General features: G+C 32.3%; 3 protein-coding genes across 14 annotated transcripts; 2 read left to right on the forward strand and 1 right to left on the reverse strand.

Moving 5' to 3' along the window:
- Nucleotides 1-299: 299 nt before the first annotated feature.
- On the forward strand, nt 300-3,718 carry LOC114388581 (protein PHR1-LIKE 2-like). Of its 2 annotated transcripts, none has more exons than XM_028349139.1 (6): nt 300-840; nt 1,860-1,936; nt 2,017-2,071; nt 2,559-2,628; nt 2,732-2,801; nt 2,962-3,718. In XM_028349139.1, the coding sequence occupies exons 1-6, from the start codon at nt 642-644 to the stop codon at nt 3,430-3,432; spliced, it is 942 nt and encodes a 313-aa protein (XP_028204940.1). In that variant the 5' UTR covers nt 300-641; the 3' UTR covers nt 3,433-3,718. The 2 variants fall into 2 exon arrangements, with proteins under 2 accessions (XP_028204940.1, XP_028204941.1); XM_028349140.1 differs by having other exon boundaries at nt 705-840; nt 1,840-1,936.
- Nucleotides 3,719-6,049: 2,331 nt separating this feature from the next.
- On the forward strand, nt 6,050-13,751 carry LOC114388580 (myb family transcription factor PHL7-like). 5 transcript variants are annotated; one of them, XM_028349137.1, is made up of 8 exons: nt 6,050-6,214; nt 9,294-9,443; nt 10,968-11,198; nt 11,742-11,818; nt 11,908-11,950; nt 12,104-12,161; nt 12,489-12,558; nt 12,994-13,747. In XM_028349137.1, exons 3-8 carry the CDS (start codon nt 10,979-10,981, stop codon nt 13,510-13,512), a joined length of 987 nt encoding a protein of 328 aa, XP_028204938.1. In that variant the 5' UTR covers nt 6,050-6,214; nt 9,294-9,443; nt 10,968-10,978; the 3' UTR covers nt 13,513-13,747. The 5 variants fall into 5 exon arrangements, with proteins under 5 accessions (XP_028204938.1, XP_028204934.1, XP_028204935.1 ...); XM_028349134.1 differs by lacking the exon at nt 6,050-6,214 and adding an exon at nt 10,457-10,596 and having other exon boundaries at nt 12,101-12,161; XM_028349133.1 differs by lacking the exon at nt 9,294-9,443 and having other exon boundaries at nt 6,059-6,214; nt 12,101-12,161.
- A 2,395-nt stretch (nt 13,752-16,146) lies between these two features.
- On the reverse strand, nt 16,147-23,145 carry LOC114387060. Of its 7 annotated transcripts, none has more exons than XM_028347172.1 (14): nt 22,861-23,144; nt 22,022-22,294; nt 21,558-21,639; nt 21,336-21,439; nt 21,052-21,098; nt 20,781-20,875; nt 20,409-20,532; nt 18,800-18,880; nt 18,427-18,525; nt 18,147-18,326; nt 17,510-17,653; nt 17,355-17,426; nt 17,010-17,147; nt 16,147-16,532 (listed from the first exon to the last, which is right to left on the reverse strand). In XM_028347172.1, the coding sequence occupies exons 3-14, from the start codon at nt 21,629-21,631 to the stop codon at nt 16,341-16,343; spliced, it is 1,350 nt and encodes a 449-aa protein (XP_028202973.1). In that variant the 5' UTR covers nt 21,632-21,639; nt 22,022-22,294; nt 22,861-23,144; the 3' UTR covers nt 16,147-16,340. The 7 variants fall into 7 exon arrangements, with proteins under 7 accessions (XP_028202973.1, XP_028202970.1, XP_028202974.1 ...); XM_028347169.1 differs by having other exon boundaries at nt 21,052-21,178; XM_028347173.1 differs by having other exon boundaries at nt 21,554-21,639.
- Between the last annotated feature and the right edge of the window lie 270 nt (nt 23,146-23,415).

The following is a 23,415-nucleotide window of genomic DNA, read 5'->3' on the forward strand; positions in this document are numbered from 1 at the left end:
TGTTAAATTTATGAAAAAAAACTTATGTTTAATTTTTATAAAATACATTTTTTAGAGAGAAGTGAGAAATCTTGATTATGACTAAAAAAACTATCGCTTTTCAGTTTTCACAATTATTTCCAAAAAAAAAAAAGAATACTATTGAAAAAAACTACAATAATTTCTACAAAACAAGAGAGTGACGTGGGGCAGAAAATAGAAAGAGAAAGAGAGGGACAGCAATAATAGACATAGACATAGACATGTAGGTATTAGAGTGCCCACAGACAATAACCCCTTAAAAAAAAACTCGGTCTCTATTTTTTTCCTTTTCTTTTCTTTCTCTCTCAAATTTCTTTCCCTTCTGTTCACTCAAAAGAGCAGAAAGAGACAAGATCCCGGAAAGGCGTGCCGGCGTCAGAGACTCATCAGTTCTCACTCGTACGGCGTTGTGCTTTGCTTTCTCACCTTCTTCTTCATTTCTTTCATCATCATCATCATCACAATATAAAGTTCGCTCCTTTCTCAGTTTTCACCCATACCCAGATGGGTAACAGCACCATCTCGGATCTGTGTCCCTCCTTTAAGTGAAAAAGGTTCAATCTTTGGTCTCTGAGGCTGTTGGGTTTTCGTCATTGAAGAAGAAGAAGGGTATTATTATCATGTACTCGAGGCTCATACACCCCCACGATGGGATTGTGACGCAGGATGACTTGCAGGGTGCTGCTTCCAATCTCTCTCACGCTCACAAGGGAGATCCTTGTCTCGTTCTGACGGCTGATCCCAAGCCTCGTCTTCGTTGGACTCAGGACTTGCATGAACGGTTCGTTGATGCGGTAACGCAGCTTGGGGGAGCAAGTAGTGAGTGTCTTTTAACTGTTTACTTTGTCAAAGTTGAAGCCTTTTTTTTTTTGTTAATGAAGTTGGATTTTGTTTTTATGACACTTGCACAATTTTTTGTTTGTGCTTTTTTTTCTTGGGGGAGGGGGGGGGGGTGTTGGGTTGAATTTGGAAGAGTATTTGTATTGGCTGTGTGTGATGCTTGCATTTTTTTTCTTTTGCTGTTTTGAGTTCATTAATTAGGTGTTGTGAAGTTTGTTTGTGTTTATACTCCTTTTCTCGGTTGTAATAATTGGAACTGGAAGTGTTTTTGTTTATCTTAGAGTAATTGGTCTTGCTAAGGGTGAATGTAGAGTTTGACAAGTGGATTTTGTTGTAACAATGTGAGCGGAGAATGATTTCATGAGCAGATTAGTGGTAACCATTTGTTAGTTTGTTTGGATTGCTTAACTTGAGAACATTTTGTTTGAATGAACTTGTCAATCAGTGTGTTCTGATTTTGACTTTGACCACAAGTATAAAATTTATTGGAAAGAGTTTAGTTCATCGGTCAATTTCCGCATCGTGCCCCTCGTTTGTTGATGTGCTGGATCTTCTTATGATTGACTTGGTAGCTTTAAGCATTTATTTGGAACCAATGGAACATGCTGAAAGTATTTGAAGGGTGCGTTGAGTTGAAATTAATCATGCGGGAGTGGCTTTGTTGTTGTTATGCCGTGTAGGGTTTAAAAGGGTAGTGGGTGACTGTGGTATACTATACTACATCAGTACATCCTCAACCCAAATCACTTGCTGCTGTTCTCTTTTGATAATTATAACTTAGCAAGATACTTTCCCATGAACTCATAAGCTGTCTAAGTTGAAACTGTTTTGGCTCAATATATTTAGCCTGCTATGTATGCTGAGGTTTACGTTGATACCGGCTTCACTTGTTTGCAAAGTAGTTAATAAAGCCTGCTTTCCTTTTCTTATCCTGAAATCTTCATGCGTAAATTATCATCAACATCACTTTCTGACTAGGTTCTGGATGTTATCTGCAGAAGCTACACCAAAAGCAATCATGCGGACCATGAATGTCAAGGGTTTGACTCTGTTTCATTTGAAGAGTCATCTTCAGGTCTCTTTAATTCTTTTAATAATACTCTGTCCAATTTTCAGCTTTGTGACAAAAGTGAAACCTTTCTTTCTGCATTGCAGAAATACAGGCTTGGTAAGCAATCTGGGAAGGATGTGGGTGAAGGATGCAAAGATGGTATGATTGTCATTCCTCTCTGTGGATCAATTATGTTCCCATCCCTGTCACCTTAGTATATGCTCTGTCCAATGTGTTCTGTGGTGTCTTTCACTTTTCCCTTTCCACAGAGCAGGGGTCCACTTGGAATTTTAATATGTATGAAGGATGAACCAATACCATGGTCATATTTTACCAACTTAGGTTATATTGTTGATACATACTGTTGAGGAACTGCCTGTGCAGAATTACAATTAGAAGAATTGTTTATGGACATATTTGCAATTAGGGAGCAAATTAGCCTAATTTTGGAAATTTGGATTACCAAGTTAATTTATGTTTAACATATTAACTACTCTTTGAATTTGAACATTGATTACCGATTCTTTTTTCTTGGCAAATTACTCCCTAAATTAGAAAAAAGTTTGCCAGAACTTCAGTAATGCCAACTAAGCTTTTATGTTATAATCTTGGCTTCAACTGACTTCTTTTATGGAAGGAATATCAGGTTCATATCTTTTAGAAAGCCCTGGCGCTGATAACTCATCTCCAAAGTTGCCAACTTCAGATACAAATGAGTAAGAATTTGCATTAATTCATAAAAAAATATTTTTTTCTTCTGGCTGATGTCTCAATGGATTTGAATTACCAAATTGAGTGAGTGATTAATTTTATGCCTAGGGGTTATGAAATCAAGGAGGCATTGAGAGCACAGATGGAAGTGCAAAGTAAATTACATTTGCAAGTGGAGGTAAATTTCATTTTCCTAGTACAAGTTGTGTACCCACTATGGCATATCAAACTTTATGCCAAATTGGTAATTTAGTGGTATCAGACATCTGCATATCGTGTGTAATTGAAACAAGTTGGTGCTTGCTAACTGTTTTTCAAAAAATATCATCTCACTGCAGGCAGAGAAGCACTTGCAGATTCGCCAGGATGCAGAAAGGAGATACATGGCCATGCTCGAAAGAGCTTGCAAGATGCTGGCTGATCAATTTATTGGTGCCACAGTCATAGACACAGACAGCCAAAAGTTTCAAGGAATTGGAAGCAAAGCACCTAGAGGTACCTTGGTTGATCCTCTTGGTTTTTACTCCATGCCATCCACTGAGGTGGCTGGAGTGAATGTCCCAGAAGAAGAAATACCGCTGAGTCTCCCACCCCAAAGGGCTGATTGTTCAACCGAAAGTTGTTTAACCTCACATGAGAGTTCTGGAGGATTGGCTTTAGAAGGATCTCCTGGCGAGGGAAAAAGGAGGATGCTTGGCATGGACTCGATGGCAGCACCTTTGATATGGAGTGAAGCTAAGATGAGAACTCAAGCCATCAATGTAGCCCAAGGTAATCTTCCTCAAGGAATAACTAGGTATGGCATGTAGGGATGGAAGGTCTACTTGATGGTTTATCCCGGCATGATATATAAACCTTTGGGCTTTCATTCATTCCTTTTTTTATAGGTACTTGAACTCTTCATGTCTTGTAAGTTAGTGAGACATAGGTGGAATCAATTTTACCCCTTTGTAAATTCAATCTACTCTGTGACTTTAAAAATTGCAAAAAACTAGCTTTGACTATACAAAATTTGTGTGTTTTGGTGACTTCTATGGATTCCTTATTGTTCATTGATTCATGCTGAATAAAGGGTGTGACGTCCTTTCCTTCAAATATATAAGTGGAGTCATTATTAAACTCTTGAACTCTTTTCAGAAGCGTTGAACTTGCAAAAGCCATGTTGTAAAATCCTGACTACGTACTTTTCTTTCAACAATTATTTTAAACCATGAATATTAGGGTCATTAAAGTTATATGATCCAATGCATAAGAAGAAGAAATTTTTTCTAACTGGTTTGACTTAAAATCCATGTCTCTCCCTAAACAAAACATTTGTTTCACCAAATCCATGTTTTAGGTGTGAAACTGTGAATAGTGGATGCATTTGTCCGTGTTTTTAAGTAGTGTTTTTTGCCCTCCTATGTAACTTTTTATTGTATTTGATTGTTTTATGTGCTTTTTAATGTGGCTGTAGCACCAAAGTAATATTATATTGCACGTTAGTCAATGAAATGAAAATTGCAGCTTCAACTGCAATTGGAGAACATTTATCATTGGTTGTATCATGCAAGTGGCAGGTGGAATATGACAAGTGTTCAAATTCTGTTTCTTAAAAAAAAATTGATTCTCTCAGTGATGCTAACTGATGTGTGCTGTGTACAACATCGTTTCTCAGGAATAAGGTTATTACATGGACGCCCATAGTGGAGAAAGGATTTCTTCAAAGGGACCATTTCATAACCAATAATATTATATAATTAGTAATTTTCTTTTGCCTTAATGTTTCAAAAGTTACTTTAAATTCTAATCAATCCAAATTAAGTTGGATAAAATCACCTAAGGAAATATGTCATCTTGTTTTTTATACAAAGATTTGAAATTTAGACTTCTAAAGAAAAATGATTTTTCTTATCACTTAGACAAAAAGGCATTATTGGTATTGTATGGAATACTTTTAAAGATAATTTTATTTTTATCACTTAGACTAAAAGGCATTATTGGTATTATACTATTAATACTTTACTATGACAAAAATTGGTATGAACAAATAAATACATATTTGTAAGACACGTGGAAGGCTATCATTCATTTGGGTTTGCGTTAGCCGAATAGCACGATTAGGTATAGCTTGACAGTTGATTTCATCAATGAATGGCCTGCGACCTTCTCAACGACTCCATCACATTCATCTTTCTAATTGGCACCACCTCCCTTTGACGGTCCAAGTGGAATTCCATTTACAACAATGACATAGTAATAGTAATACAATTAAAAGGGTAGTTACTAGTTATTGAGGAGTGAGAGTTGAATGTCTTGATTTGTTGAGGTGGAATTCGTACTTGAAATTGAAATCTTTTTTATTAACAGGCTACATGACCACCACAATATACTTAAAATATGAATTTTACTTTTAATAATATACTATGAATTATTAAGTAAATCAAGAGAATATATAATTATAATAATTGCTCGATTTCAACTTCAGAAAGTTGGCGTAGTAATTAAAGAATGTATATTATATTTTTTTATCACTTAAGTTTGAACCCAAAACAAATTAATTTTAATTGACGTAAAAACTTAAAAAGTTGCTTGAAGTTAAAAACGTTTGGTTAAGACTTAAGAGTAAGACTTTACAAAATAAAAGGAAATTTAAAAATCACAAGTAGTTGATTAGGCAAATATCAGCATTTTGATATTTTGCAACTGTGCATTGTCTTTCATTGGTGAAGGAATGCATGGAGCCGTAACAACATTGGGAAGGAAGCTATAGGAAAAGGACTACACTGCCGGAATATATCTATTTTATTTTGGTTTAAGGGAATGAGGTTTACTACTTCCACTCTCTTTAGATATTTAATAATGAGTAAAATGAAATGGGATTAAATTTGAGTAAAATAAAATTATTCTCTTATTTAAATATTTAAAGGAAAAATAGTTCAAAGTAATTTCATCTCATATCCTTAAAAATGAAAAAAAAAGTGAGATATTGAATGGTTATTTATGGTAATTTATAAAAAAGTTCGTTAAAAATAGTTCAAAGTAATTTCATCTCATATCCTTAAAAATATTGAATGAGAGGAAGACTATTATGATATCCCTATATATCTTTCTTTTACATCTCTCTCTATCTTATCATTCTTCATTTTCCATCATATTTCTTATTTCTCTCTTGTCTTTTTTGTCTCTCTCTTTTGTTATATTTATTGAAATGTATATGTCCCAACTCCCAAATGGGTGTAAAAAAAGTCTATTCTTCTTCATATTTAATTTTTGTACATCGAAGAGAGGATAAGGGAATATTACGAGGAAGATTCTATCTTAGCAGATTACAATGCTACATGTTGTTGTCATCTTCACAACTGGCACCATTAACTATTAGACTATTTCACTACTGAGGAACTTGGATCAATCCTACTCACACTAAGCAACCACCCCAATAAAACAAAATAAAAAACAAATTCCAAAACAAAACAAAAAGAAAAGAAGGCCACATAGGCACATAAAACTCAGTAACCACACAAGGCCTAGGAAACTGATCAGACCAAGACACAAAGGGAATTGTTATACCTTGTTTTTCAAGATCTATCTATCTCATCTATGCCTCACCAGGTATGCATGCTTTTCTCTTCTTTCTATCTCGTTATCAACAAAATCAAACACACAATATTTGATGTTTTCCTTTTATTCTAGCTTCCCTTTCTTTTTTGTTTTTGGTTGTTATATGATCACCTAATCTTAATTAGCTTAAGTAGCAAGAACAAGTATAAAATTACAAGTACACAAATATCTTAGCTTCAATCCATTATATTTAAACTTGTCTTTGTTTATGTCTGTATGTCTTTAGAAGGGACATTAGAAAAGATAATGCATGGGAAGGATATGTTATGTAAACATATTCTTAATTACAACAAGTAGATAGAGGGAATATTGAATAAAGAGGCATTCTCTTAAGGTGTTTGTGCATGGAATTACGTGAAACGTTAATTTGTTTGGCATCATTGAGCTTGCCATGCTTGGTTGCATGCAAAGTTAGCAATCATATTCATGAGGCCACCAAAAAAAAAGTTAGCAATCATGAACGATTGAGGACACACGGCACGAGGTAGCAATAGTAGTGTAATTACCTGGGAATTGATTCTCATGCATGTTGAATTTTGAAGACTTTCTTAAATGTATAGAAGTAAATTTTGTATGTATTTCTCTTCAATTCATACGCATTAATTAGATGAAACCTTATGAATATTTATGAAAGGAGAGTTAGATTTAATTTTGAATAATAAAAACAGTTTCACTAATTGAGTAATATTTAATGAATCAATGAATAATAATAAAGACGCGTTAATAATACTACATTTTACTTTTTTTAATAAATAAATTATTTTGATTTGTTAATGGTTAGTGAAACCTTAAAAGTGCTTAAAAACAATTATAAAATAAAATAAGATACATAATGTGAAATATTGCTACAGTATCTTTTTAGACCAAAAAAAGGGGAATAGAAAAATCGTTTAATTGGTTTTACTTAGTTGGCAGTTGTAGTGACGAGCTGTTATACTTGAATTTACACAATCGTAAATTAAGGTGGGATATGTATTTAATTAAATACATGATTTAATGATTACATAATTTTTTTATGAGTAATGATTACTTAATTTGTCATAAGGAGATACAACATATATATGATCTGATCACAACTCACCATCACAAGACTCAAAACCATTGAAAGGCTTAAACTAAAAGATGAGACAAAAACTTGATTGAATGTTATTTTAAATGTATTCACGTTCCTTGATGCGCACTCAGGTGAAGTATTGGGAATTTACACTAACTATATGATGTATCTCAATTATTTCTACCGATCCATAGAATTTTTTTTTTTAAATTACAGAATCGATAGAATTAGTTATTGATATAATATGATAATAAATTATATTATTAATATAGATCTTTAATATACATACTAAAAATTGAATTTCTATTAAGCAAAAATGATATGACAGAGACATAAGCTAACTGTTAATATATGACACTTTATTTGTAATGAAATTTACTATTTCAAATTTTTTTTTTATCAAATAGTAGTTAATAAATATATTTTTCATAAAACAATTTTGATACTCAATATCTTAATTATATATAAGAAGTTTTATATTTGATAATTTTTTCACTACTATATAGTATTTTTAAACTATCTTTTTAAATAATAATAACAATTAGTGTTATATCATTAACCTTTTCTCAAGACAAAAGAATAGAGAGAATGTATCAAGTGAGAAAATTATTTTTATATTAGAATAAGATGCACAAGTATTAATCACTAAACTTTATTATTAATTATATTTAAGATTAAAATATAAAAGTCTTATAAAATTTATAAAAAAAGTCGTATAACATTATTTTTATTAATATTTTCATAGATAAAAAAGACAGAGAAAATATATAAAGTGTGAGAATCATTTTTATATTAGAAATAAAATGTAAAATATTAATCAATAAATTTTATTAATTTAATATTAAACCACAAAAGTCGTATAACTATTCTAAAAAAGTTATAAACTTTTCTATAAATGATTGTGTGATTTAAATAATATCTAATTTTAATCTTTTCTGTTTTTTTAGTGTAATCATTTCTGTTTCATTAAAAATTATTCTTCACTCTTATATGGAAATTCAACTTATCACTAAGTACATTGATATAGATAAGTAAATAAATAAAATAGATGTCAGAAGCCACTTAAAAATAACAATTGGGAAAAAGAAGTCAACGCTGGATAAAAACCAGAAAATGAGTAGAAAATTTGAAGAATGGAAGACTTTGGGCCAGTAGAACCTGGACGGGAGAACGGTCAAAAGTCTAATTCTTTCCTTAAAAATATAATATTAAACTTATTAGTTTTCAAAAGATACAAATATTATGGAAAAAATAAAATTATTATTTAAAATAAACATTGCGTACGTTAATTAAATTAATTTCTAAATTAATAGTCACAGAAGTTAATGTAATGGACAAAAATATATTTCAAAAACTTATATAATTATTTTTTGATCTATTATATAATCAATTTTATTCATTCCTTCTGATATATCAATGATTCAATGTATTATTCTTCGGTCGAATTTGCGTGGCATAAAATTTGTCAATTTACTTCCTTCAATTTTTATTTTTTTTTGAGAATTTACTCCTCTTCGGTCGAATTTGTATGCTACTCTTACATATAAAACAGGAATTATTGTTAGTATATTTTTTTTAGAATTTAATAAACATGAATTGTGAATATTAAATTTTTATATTATTAATCAATTAGAAATTATTTTCATTATTTTTCTTAAAATAATTGATATAAAAGCTAATAAATTTATTAAATTTGACCGCTTTTCAAAATTTTATATTTTTTGTGCATTTATTATATATTCAAAGTTTTATATTACTAATTAAATAAAAATAACCTAATTTTTTTTAAATGATTACTATAAAATTTAATAATTTTTAATTATATGATTGTACAGTACATGATTAGATGACTATTTAGAGTAAAACTCTCTAATCCTAATTAAATTATTTGTATCAATGAAGTATTACTATTATGCATAGTGAGAAAGAAACCGCGTGGCATTAGTTTTTGTTTTTAGTTCCATTCCTAAAAAACAAAAGATTAATAATTAACTTTAATGATTTAAATTAATGTAGTAACCCCCTAAAAAACGATTAATTTCATTGGAGGGTATCACTGTGTATGAAGAGAGAGAAAGGAAGAGAGAGGAAGGAAGAGCACAGCACTACACAGCTCCGAAATAGGAGGGGGAGAAATTTTGTATGCGTTGGATTTCGTAGATCTGAGTACGTTTTTCTCTTCTCCTTTCTATTCCTTTCAATTTCGGTTTTCAATCACTCTTTTGTGTGTTTTCATTTTTATTTTTGGTGACCCTTTTGGGTTCATTGCTTTGAACTTCATTTTAATGATGTTACTGTATCTTCCTTGGCCCAAAGTTCTTGTTTTTAATCGTTTACTTCGATTTTTCTGTTTCCCCAACTTTTAAAGTTTTGGGCTTTGTGCTGGGAAATCGAGCATTTCTTGGAGTTGGTCGGAAAGGTGTAAAATTTTTCAGCTTTTTGGTCATCGGAGAGTTGTTGGGTTCTTATTCATGTGGGTCCAGAACCCCAATTACTATTGCTAGTTTATTTTTTTATTTTTTTTAAGGTTAGTTGGTTGGTTTGTTACAATTGTTTCAGCCATGGTGAGTCCTTTGTCGGTGTTCTCTTCCTTGTGTGAAGTGTGGAAACATCAATTTTGAGGGTGTTACCTGATATTCAGAGGTATTAGCATGATGAAAACTAGTCAACGTTTAACACTGATTCCCAAATGGCTGGTGTTATTAGGTTGCATCAGCCATCAGATTAATGAATTCTTCTGCAAGCAGCAATAATGATATTGAATGTTTAGTTCTCTACAATTATGGATGATATCCTTGTCACTTAATAAGTATCAGGAAAAATCAACCTCATTTAATTTTTTCTTCTTCTCCAACATTTTTGGGCTGGTTGGTGGGGTGGGGGGTTTAGGGAAAGAATGATAGCATCAAATAGTGTTGGGTTCTCTTTGTATGTGTTCTCCATTTCTTGCAATATTAGTATATATTCTGCAAAACTGAAGGTGGTAATTTAGCTGTTACAGAAGTTGGATGATATTTGAAGGGTCCTATATATATGTTTACTTAGGCTAACAATCACTTATAGTTTCTGTAGGTTTTGTTTCTATAGAGTGATTTCATCAAATAAAAACACATGAAAAGTTTACCTAGTTATAAGATGACTTAAGCTAAGTAAAAAATCACTTGTTTTTTGTTCTGTAGGCATAAGTCCTGAGGAAAGAAATGAAGGGAAAAAGCAAGAGGATTTAGATAAAGAAGACCTTTGCAAGAAAATGAATGAAAATTCTATTAAATTTGATCAAATGGTCCACATTTGGATGTCTGAGAGTATTTTTTTTAAGGTCTGTTTTGAGAGTACTTGATGATCCATTGGGTAAATTTTGTTAATGGCAATTTGAAAAGTTGGTCGAGGGAGTCTTATATAATGTAAATCCAAGGTCAAGCCAAATATGAGTTGTGAACTCTTTCACATTAGGTATTGGGATCAGAATATGTTAATTTTGTAATGCTTAAGTGTTTGAACTAGGAAAATTCAAGGTTGCTCTAAAAGGTATTCCTATCTTGTGGAACCAATAGATTTGTGTCTGTTTGCTTGCATGTCTGATTTTTCCATCATTTATTCACAAACCTCTTCCAATATGCAGTTAATTTCTAGATGTCAGAATTAATTTCAATATTATATTATATTCACTTTTATATTGTTTGCTGTCAGATAAATGACAAATGTATCATTCAAAGAATGTTCCTAGTGCAAGTTTAATTGGTGGTAATTCATTAAGTCATGGTCAGCACATAGATTGTGGTGGCAGCACAATGGATCCTGGCAGTGGAGGAAATGGTCTTAGCAACAACTCTAATCTCACCTCAAAACAACGTTTACGGTGGACACATGAATTGCATGAGCGCTTTGTTGATGCTGTGGCTCAACTTGGTGGGCCAGATCGTGAGTATTTCCCCTTCTATTTTTTGTTTTTAACAGGAATCCAGAATTGATTTTTTCTTCTTCTCCCTCTTGAACATAAAGCATTACTTTAGTCAGTAAAATGAAAATGCTAGGTTGTGTACAGTGTAGTAGATAATAAAATAAATGCATCTACTTCTCATCAACTTTACATGTGTTACTGGAGATTTGTTAGTTGTTAAAATTTTACATTACCTGTGAATTTCTCCAGTTTTTTACTTTTTGTAACATCCCTCACTCTTTCCCTCCCTCTCTTCCATGTTTGTGCATGTGCATCAGTAATTATTTTCATGGAAGATGGTATCAGATGTGCATGATGACATGACTTCCAGATAATTCGTTGGGAGATCATATGCAAATTTTCTTTGTATGAAATTCATTAGATAATGCATAAGTTGATCAGATGTCTCGTTCTTAGGTTGGCCTGATATGTTATTGTTGACCGAGGAATATTTCAAGTTTCTATGCATGATTTTAACTTTCCTTATAAAAGTGTTTTAAATCTCTAACTATACTTGTTGCTAGGTGCCACACCCAAAGGCGTGCTCAGAGTTATGGGTGTACAAGGCTTGACCATTTACCATGTCAAAAGTCATTTACAGGTAATGTGCACTTAAAAGAGCCTCTTTAAATGATGTTCATTATCCTCATTCATAAATCCTTTTTCATTCTACTTATCTGTTGCTTACAGAAATACCGACTTGCAAAATATTTACCTGACTCCTCATCTGATGGTATGTCTATCTGTTTTTTCGTTATTTAAATTGTTTGTTTATATGATATTTAGGACTTATTTATTTGTTGTTTTTAGTCCATTAAACATTCATTTTAGCCTGATTTCTCCTTTAGATTTATTTGGTGATAACTTTTAAAAATGTTGATAGAAGGGAAAAAGGCCGACAAGAAAGAAACAGGGGATATGCTTTCCAATCTTGATGGTTCATCGTGAGTATTGCTGCCTCTTTTTTCTTTCTTTCATTTGGTTTTTTGTATTCATGCAAGTTGGTGGAGGCTTATAGTAATAGAAAAAATTGATTTGGGTTACCAAAGCACATTCAGCTGGGCTTTAACCATCTTCAAAGCTTTAACATCATGTAGTCAAATTTGCAACATTGTTAATAAACACAGAAACTTTTATCTAATTCTTTTGTATTCAATGCCTAATAACTGTTACTGGAGGAAAAATGTAACTTTTTTTATCAAAAGATCTTTGAATATTTGATGAGTTCTGGTGGTATGAATGACTAAAGTTGTGGGCTTATCTGTCTGTAGTGGGATGCAGATTACTGAAGCACTAAAGCTTCAAATGGAGGTTCAGAAGCGACTACATGAACAATTGGAGGTATATTTCCTTGTTGAACTGATATTGCGACTTTATCATGTTAGCTAATTGTAATTTATAATTTTAATTATTTCTATTACATTTAATCATGTGAAATGCAATGATTATATTAATTTCTCTCTTGATTTATTCCATTTCCACAAATTGGTTACATTATATAATCACCAAGTTCTAGGTTGTACCATCCAAAGTGTATCTCATGATGAAACTTGAATGGCTAATGTTGATACGAACTGAAAATCTTGATAATAATAGCCTCTGATCTAGTGGCTCAAGCTGTACGGCACAATATGCAGATGGGGTTTAAAATTTCTGTATTTGCTGCTTTGAAATGTCACTTTATATACTTTTTAATTTTGAATAAAACAGAATAAACAGACTGATGAATTGTAATTAAGATGCCAAGCTTGTAACTTATTTTGTAACGTGAAACAGGTGCAAAGACAGCTACAATTACGGATAGAAGCCCAGGGTAAATACCTGAAAAAGATAATTGAAGAACAACAGCGACTCAGTGGTGTTCTTTCGGAGGCACCTGGTTCTGGTGCTGTAGCGGTGGTTCCAGGGGATGCGTGCCAAGAACCTGATAATAAGACTGACCCGTCAACCCCTGACCCTGAAAAGGCTGCCAAAGACCGTGCTCCAGCGAAGAGTCTTTCAATAGAATCTTTTTCATCTCACCCTGAACCAATGACACCAGATTCTGGCTGTCATGTTGGTTCCCCTGCTGAAAGCCCTAAAGGGGAGAGATCGGCCAAGAAGCAACGAGTAACCATGGATGGTGTGTATTCTAAACCAGAAATGGTGCTTCCACATCAGATACTGGAGTCAAGCATGTCATCATACCAGCAACCTAACACTGTTTTTCTTGGCCAAGAGCAATTTGATCCTTCTTTGGATATATCTACCAAAAGTGATGAGGAATTGGTTAAGATTGGTGGCGGTAATCTGTGATTTCGTGTAATATGTAAGGTTGTGTTCTAGGACTGATTCTATCTTCCTTCTAAGCTTAGTTTGTGTTATATGTATTCCTTAATAGATGAGGGAACCTGATCTTCATAGATTCCTAAGGTTCTTAGTTTTCAGTTCAAATGTTCAACACTTGACTAAACATCCAGCCTTTAATTACTATTTAGAGAACTAAGTTGAATTGGATTAATAGAAAGAATCTTGGCATCTACTCCATAAACCTATTCATCATGGTGATTATAAGAAGCTTATGGGGATTATACATAATCTCCTTGACTTGCCAAAGGAATTGTGCAGATGAATAGGGATTGCTGTGTGGTCTAGTTTTGGAGTATACTCTAAAAGATGACATGCAGAAAATTTGCATTGGTTGTGGCTGATTGTGCCAATCATGAAACTTTAAGATATAATTTAGCATGTAATTTTTCAAGAGAAAATATTAATGACAAGGCTATATGATATTATAATGAATAAGCACAGCATTCAACTGATTATGCGAGAAAATTAGCACCAAGTTCGGAACTGGGTACTACTGCCTAGTTTGTCGAACCAAATACTTTAATTAGTTGTGGTATAAATAATATTCTTTGGCCTACTTTCTTTTTATCTGTGGCAGTCAAGTAATTTATCATTTTACATATATCAATTAATTAATTTTATCTAACACTGTTAGTTTATTAATTTTCAATTTTTAACTCCTACTTTTCCAGTTTTCAATATCTACAACAAAACCTCAATATCGAAAGTGAAGGAAATCTCTTAAAAAGAGTTGAAACATTCTACCAATTTCTAACCTCTTAAAATTTTGTGGCATTTCAGGTTCTCAGCCTATTCGGTTGTCATGATAAAATATGATAAGCTAAAATAATTATCTTTCTAATATAATGAATTGTTTGGTGTATATCTTGTTGGTGTAGTTGAGGGAGGACAGTTAAAAACATGATAGTTCTCACCCTAATCTCACTGTTAACATTGTCATTATTATTTTCGTTATTATTACATCTATCATCACTATTGTTATCACCATTATTATTGTCTTCATCATTAGTAACTACTAGTATTACCATTGTCAACACCACATTAGAATTATCACTCTCACTATTATCATTATCATCACTATGATTGTCATCACATCTATTATAATCATAACAAGCACTATCATAGTTGTCCCCACTATTTTCACCACTATCACCACCACTCTCATCTTATAATGAGTTAAACTAGGTTATAAGCTCAAAATTATTATAATAAATATATTATAATCTTTAATTTTTTTTAGGATCTTTAAATTTTTATTTTAAAGTTTATCTTAAGTATTATTTTAAAACAACCATTCATTTATTTTAAGTAATTAATTTAAATATTTTAATGCAAATTAATTTAATTTTTAATACAAGTTAAATAATGAATAATTTTAAATTAACATTTTAACACTCTAATTATACAAATAAATAAAGAGGATGTATACCGAGTTAACTCGAATGACCTACGACCCACAGAGATAAATTGGATCATTAATTTACCATATCAATTGTACTAAGCTAAATACGAGCAATCCAAAGTGTGCTAACCCAAATAGGTTGGTTGAAGGCAAATTAACACACCCTTACTAAGAATGAAAAGAATGCTAATAATATATATTTTTAAATGTTTGTTTAATACATTTATTATTATTGGTTGGAATATATTAGGACTTAAAAATAATATAGACTTTAATTTTTATTTAATAAACTTTATTCATAATTTTAACTATTAATAAAATTCATCCAATAATGCATATTAGAATGAATATGTTTAATTTGTTACTAATATTTTTTAAAATGAAATTTATGCTCAACCTGTTAAATTAAGGCATCCTTCTCGTGCTTTTCCAATAATAGTACCTGTGGCAAAAGTGGTGGTACGTTATCAAAATTGGTGGCAAGATAAAAGTTTTTAGCATTGGAAGAAAAAGGCTTACCTAATAAAAGAAATGCCCAAAATTACTAGTGGCCTAAGAGGAGAAATTGAAAAACTACCATTATTAGTAGAATATTACTATATTGCTTCGAAAACATAGAAACTATTGCTTTTTCATTTTTTAAAATGATAAATATAATACTATATTTGAAATATTGAAATATTAGTATATTAAATAATTTTTTGACTTGAGATTTGTTATTTACTTTATTTTCAACATTTAAATCTTACATGTAAACAATGAAATTGAAAAAAATTACACATCCTAATTGTTTGCATATCGAAAACATTAAATATCATTCTGAACTAATTTCAATTTTGACTGAATTAAAATAAATATTAAAATTTAAAATTGTAATTCCAATTCTATCACTCAAACATGAAATGTTTGACATCAGGAACACGTTTAGATAAATAATTTAATCAAAGACTTGTTTTATATGAACTTATTATTCTAATGATCTCATTTTTTTTTCGACAGAATAATCTCAATTTATTAAAACAAGATAAAAAGAACTTGAATAAAACGTCCCCTGCTAAACAGCCACACAACATAACAAAGCACAATAAGCCCCCAATGTAGACATTGCAACGCTAGGCAATAAGGTGAGAATGACAAATGAATCATACTCCTGCAACAATAAACAAGTGAAAGAGGAGCTAGAAAGAGAAACCAATATTGTGTACATAAATACATGTTGAATATTTCCCAAAAGAGAATCAATTCAATCAACTAGTCAACCTACAACCAAGTTGAGTTTCACGGACTGCCTAAAAATAGCAGTGTCTTACATTGATGTTATGAAAACAAATAGTTAGATGAACTATGTCACACATGTAGCAGTCAAGACATGTCACGAGGGCTTTGGTCTTCCCTTTAAAATGCAAAGTCGCAGCCGTTGACTGAGGGACTCCCACTTGTCAAATCTCTCAGACTTGAGCTTCTTTGAGGATCTTTCAGCTTTCTTCTTCTTCTTCTGATCCTTTCCCTCTTCCTTTGGGTCTGCAGCCATTTCTCTCATACTTCCCAGGGGTGTTGCAAATACCTTTTAAGAGTATTTCAATATTGTATTCACATGAAGCACATAACAACTATGTCAATGTATGAATTACCAAAAAATATTATAGATAATATCCTGTTTGGATAAACTTCTTCATAAACACTTATAAGTGAAAAAACAAGGTAAAGTGAATTGAGCTTCTCTTATTAGCTACACTCAATTTTATCCACCTCAACTTTTGGAGAAGTTAGATGATAGAACTTCTATAGAAGTTAAGTACAGAAGTTGATTGTAGTATACGAGAGAAGCTCCATTCATTTCATATTCTTATTTTCTTCTCCTAAGTGCTAATGAAGAAACAAAGACAGCATAGCACCATGATATAAACTCGAAAACAAGTTAAAATCACACAAGTTTCTCACATCACTTCCAAATCATTTTTATGCCCTCAAGGCCTCAACTAGTTAAGAGATCAAACATTATTTGAGGCGTGCATGAATGAGTGTTTTGAGAGAGACCGACCTCAGAACCATTATCATCATCCCTGAAATCTGGATAAGATTCTTCATCGCTGAGTACTAAAGTAGAACATCTTCCCCAGCTTTCTCTAGTTGAGCTACAGTATGAGAAGTAATCTTCAGTCGGGTCATTTTGTTCATCCTGTTGAATCTTTAAAGGTCAATTTCAGGACAAAGAAAATATGATCCAAGTTCTACACAGGCCTTTTAGACCACTAATGCAATAGATAGCAAATAATTACTAGAAAAGAAAGCAATTAATTCCTCTCTATATGAAAATAGTGCAATCTAGATGTGAAAAAGCCCTGAACAATTTCTTAATTTCAGAGATGGTACTTGATAAAATCACCTTCATATCTGCAGGCTCATCATGGCCAGGTTCATTATTTCCATGCTTTGGTTCCTCTCTAATCATGGACTCCTGAATCAAAAGCAATTAATGAATTAAACAGAACAAAGGTTTTAGAAAAAAATAACTCGGACAGATGGAAAGAGCCATCCTACAGCGGCGGTTACTGGAGCAACTTTTGAAATAAGTTCACTAACTGATGCTGTGATTGAATTTGAAGTGTTTGGAGGAGCAGAAGATGAACTCGCAGCATCAGTAGTTGCTGACTGTAGACTAGAGAGTATCCCATATAATAGACTCTAGGATGAAAGCAAGAGCGACTTAGTATTTTATTATTCAAATAAAATCCACATAACAAAACTGAATCAAATGACCATACATATCTACATAATAACATTTTATGTTAATATTTCAAAAAAGTGAAATGAAAGTTGACATCTCAAATTTTAGAAATTTCAGGTAGTTAAGAGAAGATGATCCTATTGTTAGATAGGTAAGAACCAAGATGGGCTATAGGTTCTGAAACCATGATAGATTTCAGCTTAAAATCAATTGGCATTAAGTGAAGTTTCCCAATAGATATATAAGCTACATCCCAAGAATTGAGTCAAGCAATGTGGGACTTCCTAACACCTATATCTCCTTTCTTTTGCCTTTTCCATTTTGACAATGTTACTGCCCCTTGAAGCTTGCTGGTGTATCATTGTTTGAGTTCACAAACTGCATTCTGGTCACAATGTTTAAATTCAGGTATATTTCTTGTAGACTCAGCTTCTCTGAAGTGATCTTTACCTCATTCACAGCAGAACCAGTCTTCAAATCCCCAAAATCAAAATATTTCTCAAGCTTACAAACTCTAGGAGTGTGAGGAGGGTGGAGGACATTGTAGAAGAAAATGGAAATTGAATTATAAAAGAACTGTGGTCGAGAGGAGTTGTGATCACCATCAAATTTTATGATATTTTTATCTCCCTACAAATTTAGAGATCAAGTTAGATATTTTGTTTATGTCAAGAGAGTGCAAAACTGCATATTGCTTTAAGAACATTAGATTGATGGTTTGAAAGAATACCGCATATGATTCAGAGATGAGATCAGAGTGGTGAGGCTGAATGAATTGGTCATCATTACCATGTCCAAGTAAAACAGGAATGAATGTCTTCGGTGCAACCTGTAAGCTTTTAAAGTATTAAGATAGTCACAGAAAGGAAGAAACTATTCTTGGCTAATTGTTTACGAGAAAATGAATGCTATTATACTAAGAGTATGTTTGAAATAGTTTTTGTGTTCAAAATTTCTTATAATAAAAATCTTCCGTAGAGACTAAACAAAAGTAGTAAATTCTCCCTAAAATTTACATTAATAATCTTCAATTTCAAAAGTTGGAAAGATCAAGAAAAACTTAAATCATTCTTTATGAAAAAAAATGCAGAATGAATCCATACCAGCAAACAGTTCAGGTCCATGATATCAAACTTTGCCTTCTTCTCAATAACCCGCCGCATGTATTGTACAGCCATTTTAACCTAATTGTAAACCAGATCAGCAAAATCTCAGACTTAACCAAAACTAGAAATGTCCAACGTATCACAGTCTAGAAGACAATCCAAGTTTAACTGCCACTGATTTTAGATCCACTTTGAATAAAAAATTAAAAGAAAAACCATAACAAAAGGGCAATAAACATAATGGAAAACTAAACAATGTAATTGCCAACCAAGGCAAGAATACAGATATGAAAGCTCTAAGATGAAAGACTTTACCACTTCATAGATATTAAACAATCCTATCCCCAGTTCATTTAATCAAACAAAACATACATTCTCCAAATTTCAAAGGAAGATCAAATATAAAGCCTACAGGTATTTAGAAACCTAATGCACAAATACATACTCACTACTCAAAGAACTAAAATACATATTCACGTGTTACCTCATACAACAAACATTTTTATCGATAATTCTACCAGTCAACCTAATTCTTTAATGAATCCAATACACCCCCCATCCCCCCCCCCCCCCCCCCCCCCCAAAAAAAAAAAGTAAAAGAATGTAAGAATATTATTATTATTAATTAATACCAAGAAAATGCTAATATGCTATAGTTAATAAATTCCTAACTTTCATCATTAAAATTTTCAAAATAGAAAAACAACTCTAAAAGGTGAGAAACCAAAGATCCAGAATAAAATTTTATTTAAAGAATCTTAATGAAGAATAATTTATTCTGTATTCTTGGGATTCCTTTTCCCATTTTGGAGGGAATTTTTTTTTAAAGTAAGATGCCAACACAAAAACTATGATGCTCTTTGCTCAGTTTGGCCAACAAAATAAAATGTAAATCAGAAGGGGCTCACTGAAGTCCACTGAACAGGGTAAACAATTTTCAGTGCACAAGGACTTTTCACTCAAACTAGAGAAATATGTCGGCCTGCCAGATTCAAATAGAAGTATAGACTCAGTAGAATGGGTATAAAATGGTGCAAAGAGAATGCTAGGAACACACTCTCTGATACAATCTTTTGAACACATTCATTCTTATTGGTTGAAATTTATTGGGAATATAAAAAATTTGTGGGTCCCTATCTTATTGGATGAATCTCTCTCATGATTTTGTTGTTTTCAATAAATTTTAACTAATAGGAGGGAGTGTGTTACTAGCATTCCTCATGGTGCAAAAGCAAAGCCGTGTGTCCGATATCTTAGGTAGCAGGCAATGATCATATACGATAAATTGTTCTTTTATTAAATGAAAAATTACAAGCTCTTATTACTTCCTCCAGCAACACAACTAAACAGCATACTGAGATGATTAATAGCAATTTAAGTCTTTTTACAACCTGAAAATTTTCAGATAGACGATGCACCATGTATGGCAGATATCATGCACTACAATCTAAAGGTTAATCTCTCCAAGAAAGTTACGAGGTAACCGAATGAAGATCCTCTTTCTATTTTAATTCCACATCTCTAGTTATTAAAATGGGGAAGGTAGAATCTAAAGTACTACATGTGCACACACACATAGGGAGTGAAGGAGAGAGAGAATGTGTACTGTGAACTTTGGAAGTCGAATTTTATAGACATCAGCAAGCTCCATCATTAGATCATATAAGTTTGAAAAGGCACTATCCAACACCATTCCAGCAATAGAAGGGTCTTCAGCTCCATAAAGAAGGCTACACCGCACCAAAGCAAAGTGAGAAATAACTATACTAGAGATTCTCATATATGTGACTTATAATTACACACATAGAATAGATGAGGTATATTTTAACACCCAGCATTGAAGTCTTAAATTTAGAGCCATCTTGAGGAGTCTTTTTTTTGGTTTATGTACAATTAACATGTAATAGAAGTACATATAGAAAGAATTATTACTAAAACCATTGAAAATCAAACTGGTTAAAACTTAGAAGAAGTAAACCTAGTAACAGCACCCATTGATCGTCCCCAAAGACCAATATGAGATACTAGTTTGTTGCTTTTTAAATGTGACACCACCATCTTGAGGTCGTCTTTCTGTCACAGGAAACATTAAACTTGATAACCATTGCAGGAAAATTACACAAAAAAGCAAACAACTTTATAGATGTGTTGCATTGTTAATTCATAAAGAAACTTTCGTTAGATGCATATAAGATGTAATTTTGGAAACTAATTAAAGAAATAAATACATGCAAAAAGAGGTAACTTACTTCATGCCAACCAAGGCTAACATGTTCTCCATCAGACAAGCCTGACCCTGAGAAGTCAAGAGTAAAAACAGTAATATTTGATGGAAGAAGAATAACAACAGCTTCATTGGCATCTGCCCTACATCCACTGCATCATTGTACATGCACATACATATGGAAAAAGAGAAGAATGGAATGAGTGTGTCATTCTGAAAAAAAAAAAGAATGTTCAAAAAGGGTCTTTATGACTGTAAACCGTATAGAATCTCTTGCAGTGATAGCAGTATCCATAAAAATTGGCATACCTATTTCCGTGGCAATATACAACACAAGGAAGAGAAATATCTTCAGGCAAAGGAGAAGGTAGATAATGACTACACTGCAATGTATAGCCTCTGGAATTCTTGAGCTACAAGTTTAAAAAAAAGGATCTAGTTTTCAACAAATTGCAGTAAGTTGTAATCATAAAGTAACTTCTAAAAGTGGAGAATAGTAGTTGAATATAACAAAAATATGTCCATACTTGCCTCCAAATCCTGCCTTTGGTATGTTCTTCCTGCAAGGGTGAATTCCTTTTCCCATAGGTACTGATCTGGATCATATTGAGCCCTGTATATTTAACAAAAGTAGATACACTGAAAATGTAATTCAATGAACTTGAGAAAAGAGAACCACAAGTGGAGCATAGGATGCAAGGGCACTTAGTTGAATACAAGAAAAAGAAAATCAGAAAAACAGCAGTAATTTAAGTCTATGGTGAAAATTGTCTCATAAGGGCTATAGCTATACCAAAAATGATTGAGGTGTGTTCAGTTGAACAAGATACAGAGCAAACTGCAAGCCTAATTTCAATCAAATGAAAAGAAGAATCACTAGCTTAAACATACGAGTCATCATTGACAATACTACAACATTCAAAAACTACTTGTAAAACTTGGAATGCAAATAAACTAATGCTAATAAGCCACTAACCTACAGAATGTAATAATACCTGGGAGGCCGAATAATGAAATTGATGAATTGCTCAATCATCTTGCTTCAACATGTATCTCAGAGCAGCTCCACTTCATAAGATTTCAAGCAGGATGGAGCCTCTGAGAAGCTCAAAGTCAATTCACCCCCATCTTTCAAGACAGATAAAAACTCCTTGAATTGCACCTTAATCTCAGATCCTCCAAGATAGGAAGAACCTTACTCCTGAATTCAAATGCCTGACATTACTTAATGACAACCATTTCCAACACAAGCTATTAATGCCCTATTCCTGTAAGAAACAAACACCAACCCTTTTAAGAAGGTGACTTTTTGAATCCAAAGGCAATAAACAAACACTCCGTACCAAAACTTGTTGATCCTAATAAAAAAAAATTAAAAAAAAACCAATAAACTGAAAGCATTTCCATAATCAAATGTCATCAAGTTTTTTACAAAATTTGTTTCTAGAAAAAAAAAATATAAAAGGCACAGTAAGCCAGAAATTTCGCCCGCAAACAAAAGCTCCTTTAGAACCCCCACTATTTTCCGCCATCATTGCATCCACTTTATTCAAGGTTAAAAAACTCCAAACATGAGTTACAGTATACACGTAGCCCCATGAAATAGTCCCAAACATTGCAACAAAAATGACAAAAGCTGATAAAACAAGCAAAGAACGTAGGCATAGAGAGGAAACAAAGGGACGAAAATTCTGTCAGATCCCACATTCAAAGTGCCACATTTACCATGTTCATGAATACCAATGCACATGCCCTCTGAATCTGATTTTAACATCAAGGGGAAGCAAAAAACCGGGAAACTGGAAAGAGAAAAACAAAAAGAAAACAACTTTACCAGAATGGAGAAAAGGGTATGAAGGTACGACCCAAAAATCAGAAGCAAAATGGCAATCTGAAGAGTAAGCAAATCAGAGAAGGAAATTGAAATGGATGAAAAAGTTTTGATGTTATTTTTGGTTTTTCCTTTGGATTTTACTGAGAGAGAAATCATCGGAGATTGGTAACGAAGGAGAAGATCAAAAACAGACACAACATCTGAAGCAAGCAGCTGGAATTTCCTTAAATTTGCACTTTCTCTCTTATTCATGCATTCATATGCTGAGATTGTCTCATTTATTAAACATCAACTAACGAAGTCTTGACAAATTTAGTATATAATGGGAAACTTTTAAAATTTAAATAAATCTAAATCAATAAAGGTGGCACACTTTAGCATGTGTTTAATTACGTGAAGAGCATCTTTGATTAAAAAACTAATTGTTATTAAATGACAGTTAATAACTTCATATGAAAAATTAAATGATAGTTGATAAAATAATATAAAAATTATTTTTTTATACACTAGTGTTACCCTTTTGACTATATAAAAAGGCTATAGGAAACCGTGGTT

The sequence above is a fragment of the Glycine soja genome, chromosome 15 (genome assembly GCF_004193775.1).
Source record: "Glycine soja cultivar W05 chromosome 15, ASM419377v2, whole genome shotgun sequence".
NCBI classification, from domain to species: Eukaryota; Viridiplantae; Streptophyta; class Magnoliopsida; order Fabales; family Fabaceae; genus Glycine; species Glycine soja.

Bases quoted from the DNA above. Each gene is read 5' to 3' on its own strand.
- LOC114388581 (XM_028349139.1), top strand. From the start codon at position 642: ATGTACTCGAGGCTCATACACCCCCACGATGGGATTGTGACGCAGGAT. The intron at 841-1,859 runs GTGAGTGTCTTT...TGTTATCTGCAG, and splicing joins GCAGCTTGGGGGAGCAAGTA to AAGCTACACCAAAAGCAATC. The intron at 2,802-2,961 runs GTAAATTTCATT...ATCTCACTGCAG, and splicing joins AATTACATTTGCAAGTGGAG to GCAGAGAAGCACTTGCAGAT.
- LOC114388580 (XM_028349133.1), top strand. From the start codon at position 10,979: ATGTATCATTCAAAGAATGTTCCTAGTGCAAGTTTAATTGGTGGTAAT. The intron at 11,819-11,907 runs GTAATGTGCACT...TGTTGCTTACAG, and splicing joins ATGTCAAAAGTCATTTACAG to AAATACCGACTTGCAAAATA. The intron at 12,559-12,993 runs GTATATTTCCTT...AACGTGAAACAG, and splicing joins GACTACATGAACAATTGGAG to GTGCAAAGACAGCTACAATT.
- LOC114387060 (XM_028347169.1), bottom strand. From the start codon at position 22,062: ATGATTGAGCAATTCATCAATTTCATTATTCGGCCTCCCAG. The intron at 21,440-21,557 runs GCAAGTATGGAC...TTAAACTTGTAG, and splicing joins ACCAAAGGCAGGATTTGGAG to CTCAAGAATTCCAGAGGCTA. The intron at 17,427-17,509 runs GTAGGATGGCTC...CTTTTGATTCAG, and splicing joins TTGCTCCAGTAACCGCCGCT to GAGTCCATGATTAGAGAGGA.